Raw genomic sequence first — 18,989 nt, 5'->3', positions numbered from 1 at the left:
ATCACAGGCTCCCCCTTTCAAGTAGAAGGCTAGGCTTACGGGAGGCGTTATGCGACAATGTTTATTTTGTCATAGAAAGGGTTTCAGGAAGCCAACTGACCCGTCAGCTCACATTGAATAAGCTATAAATTCGAGCATCCTCTTCTAGGTTAAGCGCTTGAAAATCGGTGGTATTCTAGGATGTCCAAATTTGTTAGCTAAGATTTGATTAAAAAATGATACGTATAATAATAATAATAATAATAATAAATAATTTTATGTTTATAACCAACAGATATATTTCCATCAGATCCCTGGCCCATCTTATGCGCTTTGAGTGTTGGGGCTGAATTTCTTTAATTCTTGCGATTATTATGATAATTTATTATTCTGACATTGATAGATCGAATTTTGATGTTTTTTATTAGTTTAGTGTTTTGCTCTTTGATAAATAAAATCAAATCAAAAAATGCTAAATATAGACAGTCGGTACAGCACGTCGCCGGAGTTCGAGTATACTTCATGTCATTGCCCCACCTACCGACGAAAAAGGAATAATTATGGAATTTATAAAAAACCCGGCAGTGAGTAAAGTGAAGGGCTATAGGTATTTAGCAACAACGCAATACGCAAGAAACTCGAACACTCTCACAGCAAAGGAATTTAATTGTGTTGTGAAAGTCTCGTTATATGGTTCGCAAGAAGTATAGCGTAGAACAAAAACAGGTCCAGGCAAACGACGCCGGGGAAGAAGCAGCCATTAATGGGTCGCCAAGGTCTAAAGGTTATTCGACTAGCGACTAAAGAACGCGTCATTACAGAAATATCCCTAAAATTGTAAAATTTTTATTTAAATAATAATAATAATGATTTTACGTTAGTTATGTCTTTCTTTCTAGCTATATCTACGATATTATTATTTATAGATTCCGTTATATTACTGTTCAATTTTTCCAGCAACAATTGCCAACGTTGTTATTTTATTGTTGTCACATCGTACTTAACTTCCTATTCCGACCATTGTTGCCCCTTTAGCACTATAAATAAATATTTTAAAAAATATTAAAAAATATTTTAGACTACACAACGAAAAAATATATTATATGGTTTCTGATTCTTTTGAAACCGGAAACGAATCCTAGAGCAGCCAAACAAATTGCCAAAAGTAAAACAACAATCAATCAAATTTTGTTTCACAACGATACACATAAATAGGCACGGAAACGTGTTACGGGTGTTTGGACAACCCCAAGATATTTTAATATATTCTCCCCTTGCCTGCTCAAATTCATTTCTTTGAAAGCCTCGGAGCTAAATTCCTCCTTATTCGCCCTCATAATATTTCATCTGAGTAAGGTAAATAAGTCAAATTTAAAAAGACGACCTACCCTCGCTACGGGAGGATGATATGTTCATTAAACTGGCATTAGAGCGTCTCTTGTCGACGCCGTACAAAGAAAAAGAAGTATTTAAGCCGTCTATCCCTCTTGATGGTGATTCGTGGCCGAGTAAACGGTTGTTCCTGTCAGAGGACAGTAATATTTCTGCGGTTGGAGAAGCCTTGAGCAAACGATTTATTTTCAAAGGCAGCGAAGTAGGGAATAAGACGCTTTTTATTTGTCTAGACTGAGAGCGGACTCTTCTATGAAAAGGCAAAGGTGGGCACAAACGAGACGACCGTTTTGGATATCTGGCTTATTAAGATGCTTTTATTTTCTATAAATAATATCGGAAATTTTTAATTAAAGTTTCAAGTTGCATTGTGTTTTTGATCTCTCAAGATAATGTACGAGGCGACATAAGTTGTAGTTATTTTTCTACTTTGTTTTACATTTTTAGCAATAATAATAATAATGTTTACTTGCAGAGAATAAAATAAATTGTTACATATTAATTACAGTAGTCTAAATATCCGTAAAATGTGATTCAACGCAGATTCAATTTTATCCAAGTTCAGTCCCGAAAATATCTACAATAACAGTTGGAAAACGTGTTCACAAACTAAACTGAACCAACAAAAGTAGAATGCAAACGAATAGCGTAAAACCAGAGATTATGGGTAAAGGACAAGGAATAAAGAGTAAGAGCATAAACCAAAGCACAAGTAAGAGCATAAGGATGCACGCCGCTTATAATTTCTTTAAAGGAATTTCGATTTAGAGATTTAAGATTGATAGGAACATTTTAGGATGTTGAATATACGTTATATGAAAAGGATCTTTTAAAAAGCAAGGTATGGTGCAAAGGAGGTGAGACATAACCTTGAAATCTCAAATTCAGAACACTGGTTCTAAATTTAATCTTACGTAGTGGGTAAGGGGAGCATTTTTTTATATACAAAAGTATGAAACAACATAATTCACAAAGTATCTTAAGAAATTTTAGTTTCGGGTATACTTTTAGTATTTATTTATTGACCTATGACTTATACAGATCTAAACATATTGCTATTTTAATATAGTCAAAAGTGTGTATAATTCTATTTTTTCAATTTCATATGAAACTACTTCAAGAATTCCTTACCCTAAAAATCCAATTACCAAAAACCTAGTCGTCCTAAGTTTTTTTCTCTTAATAAGCGATTATGTTAATGCCTTTATCGGTATGTATAAAATCACGCCATTGTTGGAATAAGTTTTAATTTGAATTATTGAATACGGCGAGCACGGCGATTAAGCGACAAATTTCATCTCTAGATCGGGAGATAGAACTGGGAAAAAAAGTGATTTGGAAGTGCAAACAGAAAATCATTAAGGCTGAAGCGGCAAGCAGTTCTAGTAACAAACTAAGAAAACCGAAATTTTAAGATTTGAATCGGGCATGGTTGCAGGGATTCCAAAAGCAACGTCTTCAAAATATACCACTCTCTGGACCTATCATGAAACTAAGAAAATAAAAGTTTGCTGAACAGCTTGGCATTATTGATTTCAAGGCTTCGGAAGGATAGTTGGGGAAGTTCAAACAGAGACATGGTATAAATTAACAGATAAGTGGCCAAGCCCGTGATGTCGACAGAAACGCAGATCAGGATTTGCCTACAACAGCAGAAAGGGTGAGGAAGAGTACCACGAGAACATGAAGAAGTTGATATATGACCACCACCAACCATTTAATAAGTAGTTAAAGAAGAACAAACGTTGTTCAGATTTTCACATAAATATATTTAAATGACAGCTGTTTCGGCAACACAGTGCCTTAATCAAATGCGAATATCAAACGGTACCGATGTTTATAAATACAAAACAGGTAGTAATTACTTAATGTGAGGTATTACATTGAGATTTAACAAGGGGAATCCATTCAAATCCAGTTGGTCATTAAGCAATACATTCGAACCCCTCATCTTATTAATCTATCTCCATAGCTTCTAGTAAATTTAATTTTCTACTTTTTGAAACAGTGTGTAAAATATCGAAATTGTCGTCAAAATTGTGTTTTTCTAAATTTAAATGTATAGCGTAATTATAATCTGAACTATTGTTTTTAAATGATCGTCGATGTTTGTTGACACGTTTTTTGAAAGATCTACCTGTTTGTCCAATATAAACCTTAGAACATGATCCGCAATTTAATCTATAGACTCCAGAATACTGGGATCTATTAGATTTAGATTTATTGTTTTTAACAAATTTTCCAAGGTGTTATTAGTTTTAAAAGCAATTTTGAGGCCACATTTTGAGAGATGATCTGAAACTTTATTACTAGGTTCTCCTATGTATGGTAATGTTTTAAAACCTTGAGATTCAGCAATAGAGCGGGGATATAGAGTATATATAGGTATATAGAGCCAAAGTTTTTTGAAATTGTTTCTTAGTTAAGATTTTATCTATCAGTGACGGGTGATATCCATTGTTGAATGCTATTTGTTTTATAATATTTAATTATTTTTCAAAGCTTATTGCAGAAAGAGGGATAGTTATCAGCCTATGAATAAAAGGCAGCCATTTTGTGTGTATAGGGATGGTTAGAACTCTCATGTATTATAGGGTCTTTGTGTGAAGGTTTATGGTATATTGAAAATTCTAATTTGTTTTGTGCTTTAGTTATCGTTAAATCCAAGAAATATAAAAAGTTATTTTGTTCGATTTCAGTAGTAAATTTTATGCGATTGTGTAAAGAGTTGATTTAATTTAAAAAGGTATCTAATTGTCTCTCAGTCCCTACGAAACACGCAAAAACATCATCCACATATTTGTACCACCAAAGAAAACTTTTAAATAACGGATGTTCAAGTATAATATTTTCCAGATTGTCCATAAAAATTTCGGCAAGTAGAAGACTAAGTGGGTTTCCCATAATTAGTCCTTCTTTAGAAATATAAAAGTGACCATTAAATTCAAAGTAATTTTGGTCTAAACAAACTATTATACTATCCAATAAATCTTGTTTAACGATTGGGTTAATTGGTTTTTGGGTGAGCATGCTGTCTATTATGTTTATTACATGAATAGGTGGAATACTAGGAAATAGATTTTGAACATCGAATGAAACTAATAATGCATTAGAAGGGATATTAATATCTTTGACCTTGTTGACTACCTCAAAAGAGTTTTTTATTGTAAATTTATGTTGGAAGGCTGTGTAATTTTCTAAAATATTTATTAATCTTGTGGACAGTTTGACAGATGGTGCTGTTACAAACAAGAAATCGAACAAAATAATTCTTTAAATTTCTTGGACTTAACGATAACTAAAGCACAACACAAATTAGATTTTTTAATATACCATAAACCTTCACACACAGACACTATAATACATGAGAGTTCTAACCATAATAAATAAATAAAATAAACTTGGAAAAAGAATTTAATATTATAAAACAAATAGCATTCAACAATGGATATGACCTGTCACTGATAGATAAAATCTTAACTAAGAAACAATTTCAAAAAACTTTGACTCTATATATCCTCGCTCTATTGTTGAATCTCAAGGTTTTAAAACATTAACATACATAGGAGAACCTAGTAATAAAGTTTCAGATCATCTCTCGAAATGTGACCTCAAAATTGCTTTTAAAACTAATAACACCTTGGAAAATTTGTTAAAAACAATAAATCTAAATCTAATAGATCCCAGTATTCTGGAGTATATAGATTAAATTGCGGATCATGTTCTAAGGTTTATATTGGACAAACAGGTAGATCTTTCAAAAAAAGTATCAAACGAACATCGACGATCATTTAAAAACAATAGTTCAGATTCTAATTACGCTATATATTTAAATTTAGAAAAACACAATTTTGACGACAATTTCGATATTTTACACACTGTTTCAAAAAGTAGAAAATTAAATTTACTAGAAGCTATGTAGATTAATAGGATGAGAGGTTCGAATGTATGGCTTAATGACCAACTGGATTTGAATGGATCCCCTTTGTTAAATCTCATTGCAATACCTCACATTAAGTAATTACTACCTGTTTTGTATTTACAAACACCGGTACCGTTTGATATTCGCATTTGATAAAGGCACAACAACTGTCATTTAAATATATTTATGTGAAAATCTGGACAACGTTTGTTCTTATTTAACTATTTTAAATAGATTTTCATCAAGTAAAAGCCACTTCAGTACAACATTTAATAAGTCCTATTTTAAGTCATGCCGCCAGAGAATTTTTGTATGTATCATGTCGAAAATACAATCCAGAGTACGAAATGCGTGCTGGTATACTAAAAACATTCAAATCAAAACGACCGATTATTTCAAATATTAAGTGTAGTTCATAAATAGTCATATAAATTGATCCTAAGTAGATGTTAAAATAGGTATATAAAATAATTAAATGTTACTTATTACAAAACACATACGTATTGTTATTTTTCAAGTAGCTAAAACTTTATAACGAAAAAGAAAAGCATTCCCTTCAATTTCGCTATATAGAGTTTCGGCCGTATATAGAGTAGTTTGTGACTATTTGGCAACATTCATCACAAGAAATTAGTTTTCGGATTTTCTTTCCAGCAGTATATATAATTTTTCTGTTCATTTTTTTTTAATGTTATGAAACAATTGAATGGGCACGGGACTAAAACTGTTTTTAGTTTTTTTTGGAAGTTCAGCTTAGCATAGTGTGCCCAACACATTATTTAATTTTTTAAATTATTATTTTATGAGTACAAAAAACTATTAGTTCAATTTTTCGTTTCAAATAATTTCCAAAATTAGTAATTATGGGCTGGTATGAAAAAATATTGGCCATCTCGAACGAATTATTTAAGTTCAGGCCACATTCAATTCAACTCTATCGATTTCTATCTAGAAGCATTCCACATCCACAAAACGGTCATTATTTCAAGTTCGGCAGAACGCGAAAACCTCATTAAATTACTTATCGGTAACGTTATATTCTTTCAATATTGATTATAGTTCCCAAATTTCCTTCATTCCTTTTCCGTTCCGTATCGATCTCACCGAATGAGCTTAAAGAATTTTATAGGGGATCTAATTTAAATTATATCCCTTTGCACTAGAGAACCGTATCGCAAGAAGTAAAAAAAATCCTCATTTACGTCGGCAATTAGTTCCCACACTTTCTTTAGGATTTTACGCGAAAGACAGACTGAATTTTTTTTAATCTCTAACGTGACCAATGCAAAACCTATACCACGAAGAAACCGCACCCTAGGATTAAGATCCAAATTCAATATTTTGGTTAATGAAACCACGAAAATTTTATCAAGTAGACAAGTTTTTTTGAAATAAAATTTTTTGTCGGAATTTGAATTAAAATCATAACCGAATAAATGATCCATTGCTTTGGTCTCGACTGTCCGGTTTCACATTCACTCTCTAATTCGCATTTGTTGTCATCGGAGACATCGAAAGTAACGTGTGATCCATTAAATATTTTACCCCTTATTACCCTTTTTTATTTTACAAAAACGTGTATTAAATCAAAGTTTTTTCATTGGAAGGACTGCAATTTATTGCGCTAAAGGAAAGTTGCTATACGCTAATTTAAAAATTATATAACATGTTTTATTTGCTTTTTTAATTTTCTTCTTCTTCTCCAAGTGCCTATCCGTTCCGGATGTTGGCGATCAGCATGGCTATTTTTACTTTGTTGATGGCGATTCGGAAAAGTTCTCCTGATGATTTGTTAAACAACGTTCTAAGGTTTGCTAACCAAGATATTCTCCTTGGACACGGTGCTCTCTTGCTGTTAATTTTGCTTTGGATGATTTGTTGTAATAACCCATATCTATCTGCGTTCTTCATTATGTGACCGAAATAATGAAGTTTTCAACATTTTACGGTATCAAGCAGTTCTGTTTCTTTATTCATTCGTCGCAATACTTCTATGTTGGTAGTCTTTTGTGTCCAAGATATTTTCAATATTCTCCGGTACAACCATATAGTCTCTTGGTGGTTTCTTTAATGAGTGTCGAAGTTTCTACGCCATACAGAAGGATCGAGAAGACGTAGCAACGCAATGGTCTGAGTTTCATGTGTAAGGACAGATTGTGACTCTTAAAAAATGAGCTCATTTTAATAAATACTGAGGGGGCCTTTTCGATGTGACATCGCATTTCTTGAGAGTTGTCCCAGTTCTCGTTTATGGTTGTCCCCAAGTATGTGTACTGCTTTGCTCTTTGTATTCTGCTCTGGTTAATGTTTAAATCGTCTTCTGTGATGCCTATTTTACTTACTACAAGGAGTTTGGTTTTGTTTATATTCATTCCCAATCCGTACTGTGAGCTAGCCTCAGTCACCTTATCCACTAGGATTTGTAGTCTTTGAAGACTATCTGTAAACATTATAGTGTAATCTGCGTACCTTATGTTGTATAGTTTTAGCACCAGTTATGGTTATACCTTCTTGAATACTAAAAAGTGCCTCTATAAGGATGTATTCTGAGTACACGTTAAATAAGATAGGGGATATAATACGTCCCTGCCTTACCCCTCGCAATATTTTTATTTGTTCTGTGTGCTAGAATTATTTTAGGAATAAAATAAATAATATTAATGATGTGAATGTGTTTTCAGGAAGTGGAGGACATTTTCAACATTTGGCGCAATATTTCTAATCAATAAATTAGTGTTTATATATTTCCATGATTTATATATTTTTATGTAATATATTTGGTCGTCGTATTCGCATTTTTGTCGTTTTTTTATATACAACTACAGTATTTCGATATTTTATCAATTGAAAACATTATTCTTTATCCATTTTTAAACGATAATAACGATAACAATAAAAAGAGGCGTTTCGTTGGCAGAATGCAATTATGATGCATGACCAACTAAGTAGCGATTTTATTTTTGATTCAAACTCTCCTAATGCAAAAAAGTAAATTTAACATGTTATGTATTTTTGAAAATATAAGAAATGAAACTTTGATATACTATGCTATTTTAAGTATAATATATTACGGCTTCAATTTATACGAGGGCCTTTTTGATGACTTTTTCTCAAACACTCAAAAAAGGCAGCAAAAACAAAACTAAAAAATTGCGAAACTAAACCAACCACCCAGCGAACAAATTACTGATTCTAATAATTTTTGAAATAAATAAAGCTTAGTTAACTTATTATTAGTAACAAAGTTTTGTTCTAAAACAATAATGCACTAAATTCATACAAGAATTAGTTTTATAGGTTTTGATAATGTGTGTGCTGATGATTATCAAATGACAGAACACAATTAAATTATGCATGCATAATTAGTGAACAGGCAGCGTTTAACAAATTGCGTATGCAGCATACGATGAAACGGCCCAAATAATTATCATCTTCCCTAATTATAAAGTATCTCTGCTTTACCATCAGCATTACAGCGATGCTTATCTCGATGATTACGATTAACTGCAGCGGCAAACAAGCCGAGCAACAATTAAGCGGGAAAAAATGAACGGATATTTAATCCGAAGTGTTTGACAACGGCATGGGGAGCACTGATCCGTTTTTTGGGTCATTTTTTCTATTATGGTGTGTCACAATGGCGGTGGTAACGTCTGATACAGTACGTAAGTCAATCAATCAAAAGAATTTATTACATAGTGTGGAGAAAAGGCTGTTTTTCTATAGAAGAACCGGCTGATAATGCTGGATGAATTGTTAGAGGCACTTTTTATGAGTCGAGTGTTTTTAGAAAGCGCCCGGGAATTAATGGTTAGAGAGTTAATTTATTATTCGCGTTCTCAAATTGTTCGAAGGAAAACTTTATTAGGGGAATGAGTGAATAAACAGATTTACGACGAGACTTGGAATTGACGAAAAATGGTCTTTCACTTTTTGTTCAGGAAATTAAACAAAAATTAAATATTATAATACTGTCATTAAGAACTGGGAAAAAATTAATTATGTAGGCTAATAATACCAATATTATTAATATTTGATTATTGTCCGCTCTTATGGGACTTGTACAACTTATTATTTATTAATAATTATGCATTATTTGTAAGTCGGCAATACATGTTTTGTACATAAAAACAGTAAATCCTACAAAATATACAACTAAATACGAAGCTGGCTTGGAAGAAACCAGGGTCTCAAGCAATCATAAAATTCATTATTGCCAGTTATTTATATTCACCAAATTTACTTAATAAAGTTGGGTTGCATGCATCTTTTAAATCAGTGATAAATATTTCTCTCTTGTGTGAAACCGAATTTAAAAGCGCTTTTTAAAGGCCAGGCGTATCAGTTGCGTGCTTTATATTTAAGAGAATATACTTAATTAAAATTAAAAAAGAGTTTTTAAGGAAACCTGTTTAAAAGTTTTATTGAAAATTTTGAAAAGCAAATATGCAAGCTTCTTTTGCAGACATTGTGCATATGCTTTTGAATTACCTATTTGAATGTAAATTATTGAAGAAAATTTTAAACAGCATTGAAGACGGTTGGGTGGTTTTATCAGGTTTATCCGATTATCCAAACCGCCATTTTTATGTGAGTAGATAAAAAAATCAGCTGTACACGTTGGTTGGAATTATGATATCAAATTTTCAAGTGAGCTTTTGGTCGCTATATATCTTTTAAAATCTACACACAAATAGCTGGTATAGGGAAGTTTACGTAAAGTATTTCATCATCGTCAATCCAAGCTCTCGGAGGAAACAAGCGGTGTGCGAGTGGGATTTTTTCTCGAATTACCATCGCTGGAGAAGAATTCAGTTTCCTTCCAATTTGTTCGTTGATATCCTAAATATACTTGACACCAATTTACGTTTTATCAATAAGCATCCTTGTTAAGCTGAAACTATTTACGGATTTAAATCAATACAAGGTGCTTTAGTTAAGAAGATTTTATATCGTAATTCCGCTGTTTTGTTCTAAAATAATTAAAAGGTTGCGTATTAGCTTATCAGCCAAAAATACACGGTGTTCTAAAAGTCATGAATCAATATTTGACCAGGGAACAAGGGAGACAATTTTTAATTTTAAGAAAACCTGTCCGAATTTATGCCATTATCGAGTTATCGCGGTGTTTTAGCAGCTTTACTATGATAATTTTTTTTTAGAATTGGCACATTTTATCGCATATTGATTTGATTGGGATGCGAACAGGATACTTTACGCTAATGACTTAGTAACGTTAATTGCTTAATGAAGTCACTATGCTGTTAATTATGCTGGAAATTCAAAAACTTATAAGTATAAAAGGAATTTTGATTTTCGACAGTGCCTTAAAAGATTTGGTCAAATGAAAACTATATTCCAATTTTCACTTTTGCTTAGGAAAGTTAAAATACTTCTGCTCAACTTTGTTCTTTCTTTGTTCAGTTATGGAGTGGTAACTGTCTACAATCTGTTGATAACCGTATAATACAGCCTGTACAAAAATTTTGTTTAAAGATTATCTACGAAGTCCCAAAAAATATGATAATATGAAATATGTTAATTCGAATTGACTGTTGATGATTGTATAGAGTAATGGTAAAGAAAAAAGAAAACAAAAATTATAATAAGGGTGATAATAAAACAGTGTTTGACGGCACTTTTTTTTAGAAACCGCCCTTCTACTTTCCTTTATGCTCGCTTTAAATGTCTATCAACTTCCTCATTCAGCTTCGTTTGCCTAGAAAATTCCCTACGCACACATCTTTGCCGAAGCTAACGTAATTTAATGCTGTGTGCACCCGCATCAACATTACAAACAGCCTTCCTTACGTTTTCATGTTATCGTTTCATCAGTTTGCAAGGATCTTGGAAAGGACTACTTGAAACGCCTTCGACGAAATCGATTAATCGAAATGTATAACACTCAAATATGGCAAATCCTTTGCAAAGGTTAGAGTGAATCAAGTCGTAGGAAACTTCTAGTACCGAGAGCATTTGGTAATGGACGTGGCCTACGTATATCGACAAATAGGACGATTTGTGTTAAGAAATCGTGTTGTGAAGAAACAACACGCTCCTCTTCTTCATAATATAGTCGCGTTATGGTAAAAGCAAATGGCCCATTTAAATAACGTCTTCCTTTTATCATTTTAGAGTATAAATAGCGGGAACATTACCTTTAAAAATTCAGCGCACCGGGTTGATTCGATATTTTACTCGGGTGTTAAAACAGATTGCAGTCCTTCTCGTTTACTTTATATCCGCGAGACGCTAAAGCCAAAACGTCGCCGCAATTCTTATATAGTTCTATTAGCAGTTGGAAAATGTTTTCGCCGTTTGGCAATTTAGTGAAGACATAAAAAAGGTGTAATACCATTGTAGTGTGAAATTTGATGAATTTACTAATCCTACTAAAATAATTATCAGAGAAATATTACAATGGCAATATCAATTATTATATGCAATATTACAAAACATTCCAATTTATTTATTTAAAGTAGTCTACCTAACAGCCATGAAGCCCAACTAACAGTTAGGTTGTAGTACAAAGAATTAAATAGTTACAGAGGTATTGCAAATAATAATGATATGACGAAACTTAACCCAAAGTCTAGCCTAACATAAACATTAACTCGAATAAAAAAACAGGCAAAAGGAAAAAGATTGAAATTAATAATTATAGCTAATGGGACAATAACGTTTTTATCTTAATAATAGAATAGAAGAAAATAATTAAATAAGGGTAATCATAGCGATCACTAAGAGACACATAATCAAATCTTTTTAATGCGAAAAGTCTTATGAGGGATATGTTCCGTCCAACTTATACCATACTTACTTCAGAAATTTACGCTGATTTTTTTCCAGGCTATTAATATGACAATTGTACCCCGGAGACCAAACTACTGATACACACTCCAACTTAGATCTTAGATTTTTGTCACTTCTGTATTTGTAAAGTCTCGTACGTACTATAAATCCCTAGCTTTTTGAGGCTTCTGCCAGTATCTTATCAATATGAGGAATAAAGGATAATTTCGAGTTGCAGATTACTCCCAAATCACAAAAAGTGTTAGAACGGGAGAGAATTTTAGCAAAAAGAAAATAGTCATATTTCACAGTTGCACTCATGGTGGTAAAAGAGACTACATTGCACTTGGCTGTATCAAGTTGCAAGTTATTATTTAGCGACCAATGGTTAATTTGCTCTAAACTACGCTGAAGACTAAGACAAGCTTCTGAACACCGGATTATTAAAAAAAAATTACGTCGTCCGCATATATCAAAAAACTGACATAAAGGTCCTTAATAATGCCTGTAAGGAAAATGTTGAATAATAATACAATATTGAGCCTTGAGAAAAGCCTGAGGACTATAGATATAAATGTGCTGTTGTACGAGTATGAAGAAATAGTATATTATGCAACAAGTGCTGTAGACGGCATTTGACTCGCGAGTTTATTTGACACGAACGGAGCGCAACGGAGAATGTGTTTAATAAACGAGTGACTTAAAAAGTTTACCGAAAGTATTTTCTACGACCGTTAATTTTTGGGGACATTTTCGCAAAACGACACGAATACAAAATTCAAGGTGTGAGAAATATCTCCGAAAACATCCCATTGGTCCCAAACCCGTGCGGTAAAATCTCGAAACCGTTCCAAGTGGCTCGGATCTGTGGGAAAGAAAACTGACGTAGTAAAGTGACACTTCCGGCATGCTACATCGGTATGTAATTAGGTATTTTACAGACGGGAGTAAAAAATCAAGATATATGACGTCCATTTGAGAACCTGATACTGATACTGATACATAGTCGTTAAATTAGTAATGGTGAATCTTCCTATTTGGTTCTTAACAACATAAAATATTTTGTCCTGTAGGAGAAATTCAAAAACTTTGGGGAAATAGCCCTACAGTTTATGACTTGCGATCTACAGAGAGGGATAAATAGAGTTACTTGCAATCGGTATGGAACACTAACCAAAATTTGTTTAATACTTAACGGACTCCTAATACTGGTGTTATAGAAATCGCTTCCAGTGCATTCAATAAAGTTTAGGGAATTGTCAGTCACAAGCACTGTACTGGTTAATCGGGTTGACCAGTATTCCTTTCCAGTAATAACAAACGAAATTAGAACAAACTTAATTAAAAAAAAATTGTTCCCTTTTAATTTTAAGCGGTGTAAGAGAAAAATGCATTCTTTTGAGCAGCATTTATTCATTAAATTCTGAATAAAGACCGTATAGACATTGTCACTGACAAAAACATATTGCGAGAGGTTATTATTGCCAGTACAGGAAGATCACGTTTTCGAGACCACAATCTCAAGACCATACAGAATTTGAAAAATGCGACTTTGTTATGAATCTAATTTATTAAATGGCCCATTTTTGCAATATGTTCGGCCGCCGTTAATTTTTTTAATTTATTTATACTTTAATTAATATATATATGTTAATTTATATGTACTTTATTTATCCATTTTCTTCCTGATTTTGCACTACCACGCTAATTTATTCGTGCTCAACTGTTTGGTAATTAATCCACAAGAACTTTTGCTTTCATTTCATTTCGACAGGGCCAAAGTCTTTTGATATTTTACCTCTACAGCCCTTTGCACCAATTAAATTAAGTAACGGTCCACTATATAGTACAGATTTTAATTCGAGTATCAAAGTTCAACATGTTGCAACATTCTGCTCATATAAGCCTCCGTGTTATCCCTATCACAAGTAAGACTTTAATTAATCTTAATTTTAAAATTAAGAAAAAAAAAAGGCTAGATGTGACACTTTTTACTCTGGTGTAAGAAAATTCAATACTTATTGAAGCTTCACCTGGGAAGAGCATTGTGCTGACAATTGGTGCATTTTTCCTCCTCCTTATTGTTAAGATCGCTGTCCAAAATATATCCGCCTGCGCCTTTACGGACCCCGCAAAACACATAAAGTAAATCGCTGATGCTTCGTTGCGATGCCTTATTACTATGAACAATATTAATGTGCCTTTCTCTGCGGCTAAGTTGGAGTTATATTTCTTTTAGGAACGTAGAAAGAAAATTATGTTATAGCATTAATTTTTAACAAAACTGAGTGGTTTCGGCTATTTTGGTGTGTTTTGCGTAATGTGGTTTTAATCGTTTTATAATTAAAATTAACATTACATATTATTTGGAAGATTTTATATTGAATGACAATGTCACCTAAATTGGTATGAATGTAATATTTCCAGGAACAAACATCGACAAAAACCCTAGACAGGAAAATAAAACTGTTTTTCTTTGAAAATTTTCAAATATAAGAATTTATTATGTTGTTCTAGATTCAAACGCGGAAGCAACCAACTGTTATTTTATTATATGCTAGGTAATCAAATTTGTTTGAATTTCAAAAGTCTCCGTTACCTTAGAGAAAAGTCGGTCGAATAAATAACAAAGATGAATGCAATCTCGTTTCAATTCAATCTTCGGAGTCGTTTAAATAGTCGCAAATTCCCTCGCTATGAACCGAACGTCTTCTTTAAATTCAATATCTTTTAGTCCCGGCGTCTATTAAAATACTTGATAATAATTTTGCGAAATGGACTTATTAAGTTAACTGAATGAAAAACAGCAAAACCAAACTCATATTTCTATCCTTTTTATGTTTGCCCTAAGCAATTAATTTTATCTGTTCATTACTATACTGTACTACAAATATTATCAGTTTTAAATTAAGACTTTTTTGTTTGTTCGTTGTGTTAACCAAAATCTGCAATTTCGTGTTTGCGTTGTTGGGTAAAATATTAACTCTCGCAAAATCTGTACAAAAATGTAACTTTAAGAAAATGTCACAGTGCCTGCCTTTTTCGCAGGGCCAGAAATATGTGCTGAACAAGATTGTGAACTGCAAAGGACTCGACAACGATGTTATACAATGGACTAACTTAACGTTCGAGCGTGACAGAAATACCAAAGAATACACGTATAGTCTGAGACTAAATATAATAAAAGAAGTTAGCACGAAATTCTCTGTAAGTACCTTTAACTTATACATTTAGCTAAACAAAACACCGATTGCTTCAATTTGATGGATTTAAATGTGTTAAATCAGCACTTTATTTAGTCCTTATCTGCAAATCTGATTGATAATTATTATTGCACCATAATATATAGCTTTATTATATAGGAGTGTTAAATTGAATATTTTCATTTTTTAATGCTGATTTTACATAATTTTGGTAGGCTGATTTCAAAAATTCCATGAATTTATTTGTATCACATAAGGTTCTTAAGCAAATAGTACTGGATAAAACGATATTTAAAATATTTTATTCATTAAAAAAGTGGAATCCTAATTTAAAACTTTACTCAGACTTTTTCGAGTGAAATCGTTGTCTTTTTGCCAGAAAGCTGCGTTATCCGGACCTTCGGCTGCGTGTTTTTAAGGGAATATCCCGTTTTAACCTCCAGCCAACATCGTTATGTTCCATCTGCCTTGGTATCGCTGTTCCATTTCCTTAACGTCCTGGTGAATGCTCTGTCCCTGTTTGTCGCTAACAGCTCCAAGATTTTAACGAGAATTTTTCAAGTGTGAAAACAGGAAATGCACCTTCAAACTCATATTACAACCTAGATGGTGAAAGTGTTGTAACATATTTTGAACAATACTTTCGTAGTTTTCGAGTTCCCAAGAAATTTATCAATTACTTCTATAAATGAAATTCAGGCGTTTTTTTCGACATTAGTCATTGAGTTTTGAAAATCTTTCCTTTGCATAATGTTCTTATCTGCGGTCCAACAAAAATGCTTTCTTTTATCTTGGCTCAGATATGGCTGGGAATCTCTCACAAATATTTGAAACACCAACAGCTATCAATTAATATATATCCATCTCACTCACAAACAAAGCATGGAAATTTTGTATAATCCCCCTTGTTGTCCTAGTAGCATGCATCTTTAAGGTCACCACAAAGCGTCCTCTGATGTTCTCGGTAGTATATTTTCTTCAAAAGAAGTCCTAAATTGGCATATGTTTCTTTTAAATGTATCCAATGGGAACCGAGGCCAGTGCAATAAAACGCCTTTTAAATTACGCTTACTTAAGTCAATAAACAGGTGCCATTCTTCTTTTATATACGGCACATCTTCTAATTTTGAAACTAAGTCAGGAATATTGTTGCAATACAATGAGTAAAATATTGATTGATATTGAATTGATGTGACTTCGAAGGTGCAAATATTTAATCAAATCATTCAATTCGCTCTGGTTAAGCACTTCGGGCTTTCTGAAATCTGGTGTGAAATCTGAGTCATCTGGGTAGGAAATTGATTCATCTGATTCTGATGTTTGCTAGTTCTTTTGGGGCGCTAGGTATCGGTACATATGGTCCATGGAACTGATCGAATAGCAGACTCAAGATTAAGACACACAATGTGTTTCCTATTTTTTCTGTGATTCCAATTCTCTCGTCATACTATAGAAACACCAAAGCCTAAACATTTCTTCCTCTCTTTGTGCCAGTTCTTTAAGGCTTCAACGCAAACGGAACAAACAGTCCAGGCTTGTCCTGGCAGCCAATTTTTACACCAAGTATATATTTTTCACAAAAGAAGTTTGCCTTTGCTTTACTACGGCATAACTACCACAGATGTAACAAAAATTGTTTGGATTGTTTACACAATGTCTTCTTTCCAAATTTATACGTTCTAGAACACTAGAAATACGCAATAACGAAGTCAACAGCGGCGAACACATTAGCATGACGAACAATAAAACTAAACGCATTTAACAGTGCCTCCTGGCAACTAATTTTTGAGAAGCTTGGGAAGCGCGGAGTGGAGATAGGTTTGTTGAAGCTGATCTCTTCCTATTTGTGTGACCGTGGTGTGCTCGTCAACTATGAACGCGAGACCAAACTGGTAAAAATCAGTAGTGGAGTTCCCCAGGGATCGGTTCTGGGACGACTTCTCTGGAATACGATGACCTACTAAGTATGGACATGTCCAAAGATGTAACGCTGATTGGATTTGCGGATGACTTGGCAATGGTGATTATTGACAAACGGGAAGAGCTCGTCATGGAAAAGGCAAATATGGGTATGTTGATGGTGTCAAACTGGATGGAGAAGATTTCTCTTAGTCTGGCGCCGGAAAAAACTGAGGCTGTGCTACTGACTAAAAGGATAAAACTAAAACCAATTAGTTTCAACATTCTCGGAACAAATATTGTCCCAAGCCGAGCACTAAAATATCTGGGAGTGTGGTTAGACTGCAAGTTGACTTTCGCTGAGCATGTACCCTGGAAAAAGTGGAGAGAACGATATCGGCTCTTTCTCGTCTCATACCGAACATAGCAGGACCGAGAGAATCTAAAAGAAGAACACCGTCAAGCGTAGTGCAGTCGCAGTTACTCTACGCGTCTCCGGTGAGGCACCAGGCTACAAAAAGCAAAACCCTAAATAGAAAACTAAACAAAATACAAAGACTTGTGTCAATCAGGATAGTCAGCTCATATAGGACTACATCTGCCGAAGTGGTGGGAGTGATATCTGGTGTTCCACCCATCGACCTCTCAATCAGAGAGCGGACAAGCATCTACGACGGCCAGGAAGAAGTTCTTGCACGACAAGCTTTGATACTAGCTTGGCAGGACCACTGGAGAGCTAGCAGGAATGGACGTTGGACGTATAAAATTATCAGTGACATTAATAAATGGATAAATAGACCCTATGGCGAAACTGATTACTATCTAACTCAGGCACTTTCGGGACATGGTTGTTACAACTCGTTCCTTTATAAGAGGAATAGATGGAGTACGGAACCCTGTATGTACTGTGGACAGCTGGATGATGTGGAGCACACGTTATTTCTTTGCTCTAACTGGAATAGCGCACGAGAACGGTACCAGGAAGAGTCAGGTCCCCAATTTACCTGCGAAAATTTTGCCACAGACCTGATGAGTGGAGAAGTTACCTGGAAGAGATCCTACGCTGTCATTAGGAAAATAATTGCTACCAAGGAACAGGACATAAAGGGGAGAGCCTGACAAAGTTTAAAATTATGCCCGCTGCCACGCTGAAGTAATGCGAAAGCGGTTCCAGCGTGGAGCGGAAAATGGCAAAAACGGGGTTTTTTAGTCGGCAAAAATCCGACACAGCCCACGACCATCTAACACCGTATATATATATATATATATATATATATATATATATATATATATATATATATACAGTGTGTCCAAGATAAGGATGCACAGCATGGGGATCTCGGAAACTATAAGAGATACAGTGTCGGTTAAATTAGACAAAAGTTGCGCATTTTGATACCGAACAAGATCCCGTTTTACAAATTTGAAAATTCCAAGCCGTTCCGGAAATATCCGAGAAAAACCGAAATATTGCGATTTCGTTTTTATTATTTTTTAAAGCTATTTGAAAAGATATGAAAAAACGGAAAACACTTTTCCATTGGCACTTTTTAATCTCTCCAAATTGACGTTAACAAATTTTCATTACAGCGTTTCGATTCCATGGAACCACCATCAACTTTGATTTTTCTTATGGAACGGAAAAATAGTACACACAGTATTAGGTTGTGCTTTTCATTGCGAATTCAACGATGTACGATACAATACGGTTACTTATGTTTTTATCCAGAAAAATGGATTTTTAATACATTTCAGCATTTAAATGGAGTAGGCCATGACAAAATGACATCCAGTCAATTTCA

General features: G+C 33.7%; 1 protein-coding gene across 2 annotated transcripts in view; it reads left to right on the top strand.

Moving 5' to 3' along the window:
- The window catches only part of LOC132701057 (uncharacterized), a 157,630-nt gene that overhangs the window by 122,506 nt on the left and 16,135 nt on the right, over positions 1–18,989 (top strand). Inside the window, exons 1-2 of one of the 2 annotated variants that reach the window (XM_060668709.1) lie at positions 8,849–8,954; positions 15,134–15,292. In XM_060668709.1, the coding sequence (XP_060524692.1) occupies positions 8,877–8,954; positions 15,134–15,292 (237 nt within the window). In that variant the 5' untranslated portion in view covers positions 8,849–8,876. Of the gene's footprint in view, positions 1–8,848; positions 8,955–15,133; positions 15,293–18,989 lie in introns of those variants that run through there. The other variant, XM_060668710.1, reaches the window with a different exon arrangement.

The sequence above is a fragment of the Cylas formicarius genome, unplaced genomic scaffold (assembly GCF_029955315.1).
Source record: "Cylas formicarius isolate icCylForm1 unplaced genomic scaffold, icCylForm1.1 PGA_scaffold_4__25_contigs__length_36172078, whole genome shotgun sequence".
NCBI classification, from domain to species: domain Eukaryota; kingdom Metazoa; phylum Arthropoda; class Insecta; order Coleoptera; family Brentidae; genus Cylas; species Cylas formicarius.
The sequence above is the reverse complement of the archived record's forward strand: the minus strand, read 5'-3'. Positions and strand labels throughout refer to the sequence as shown.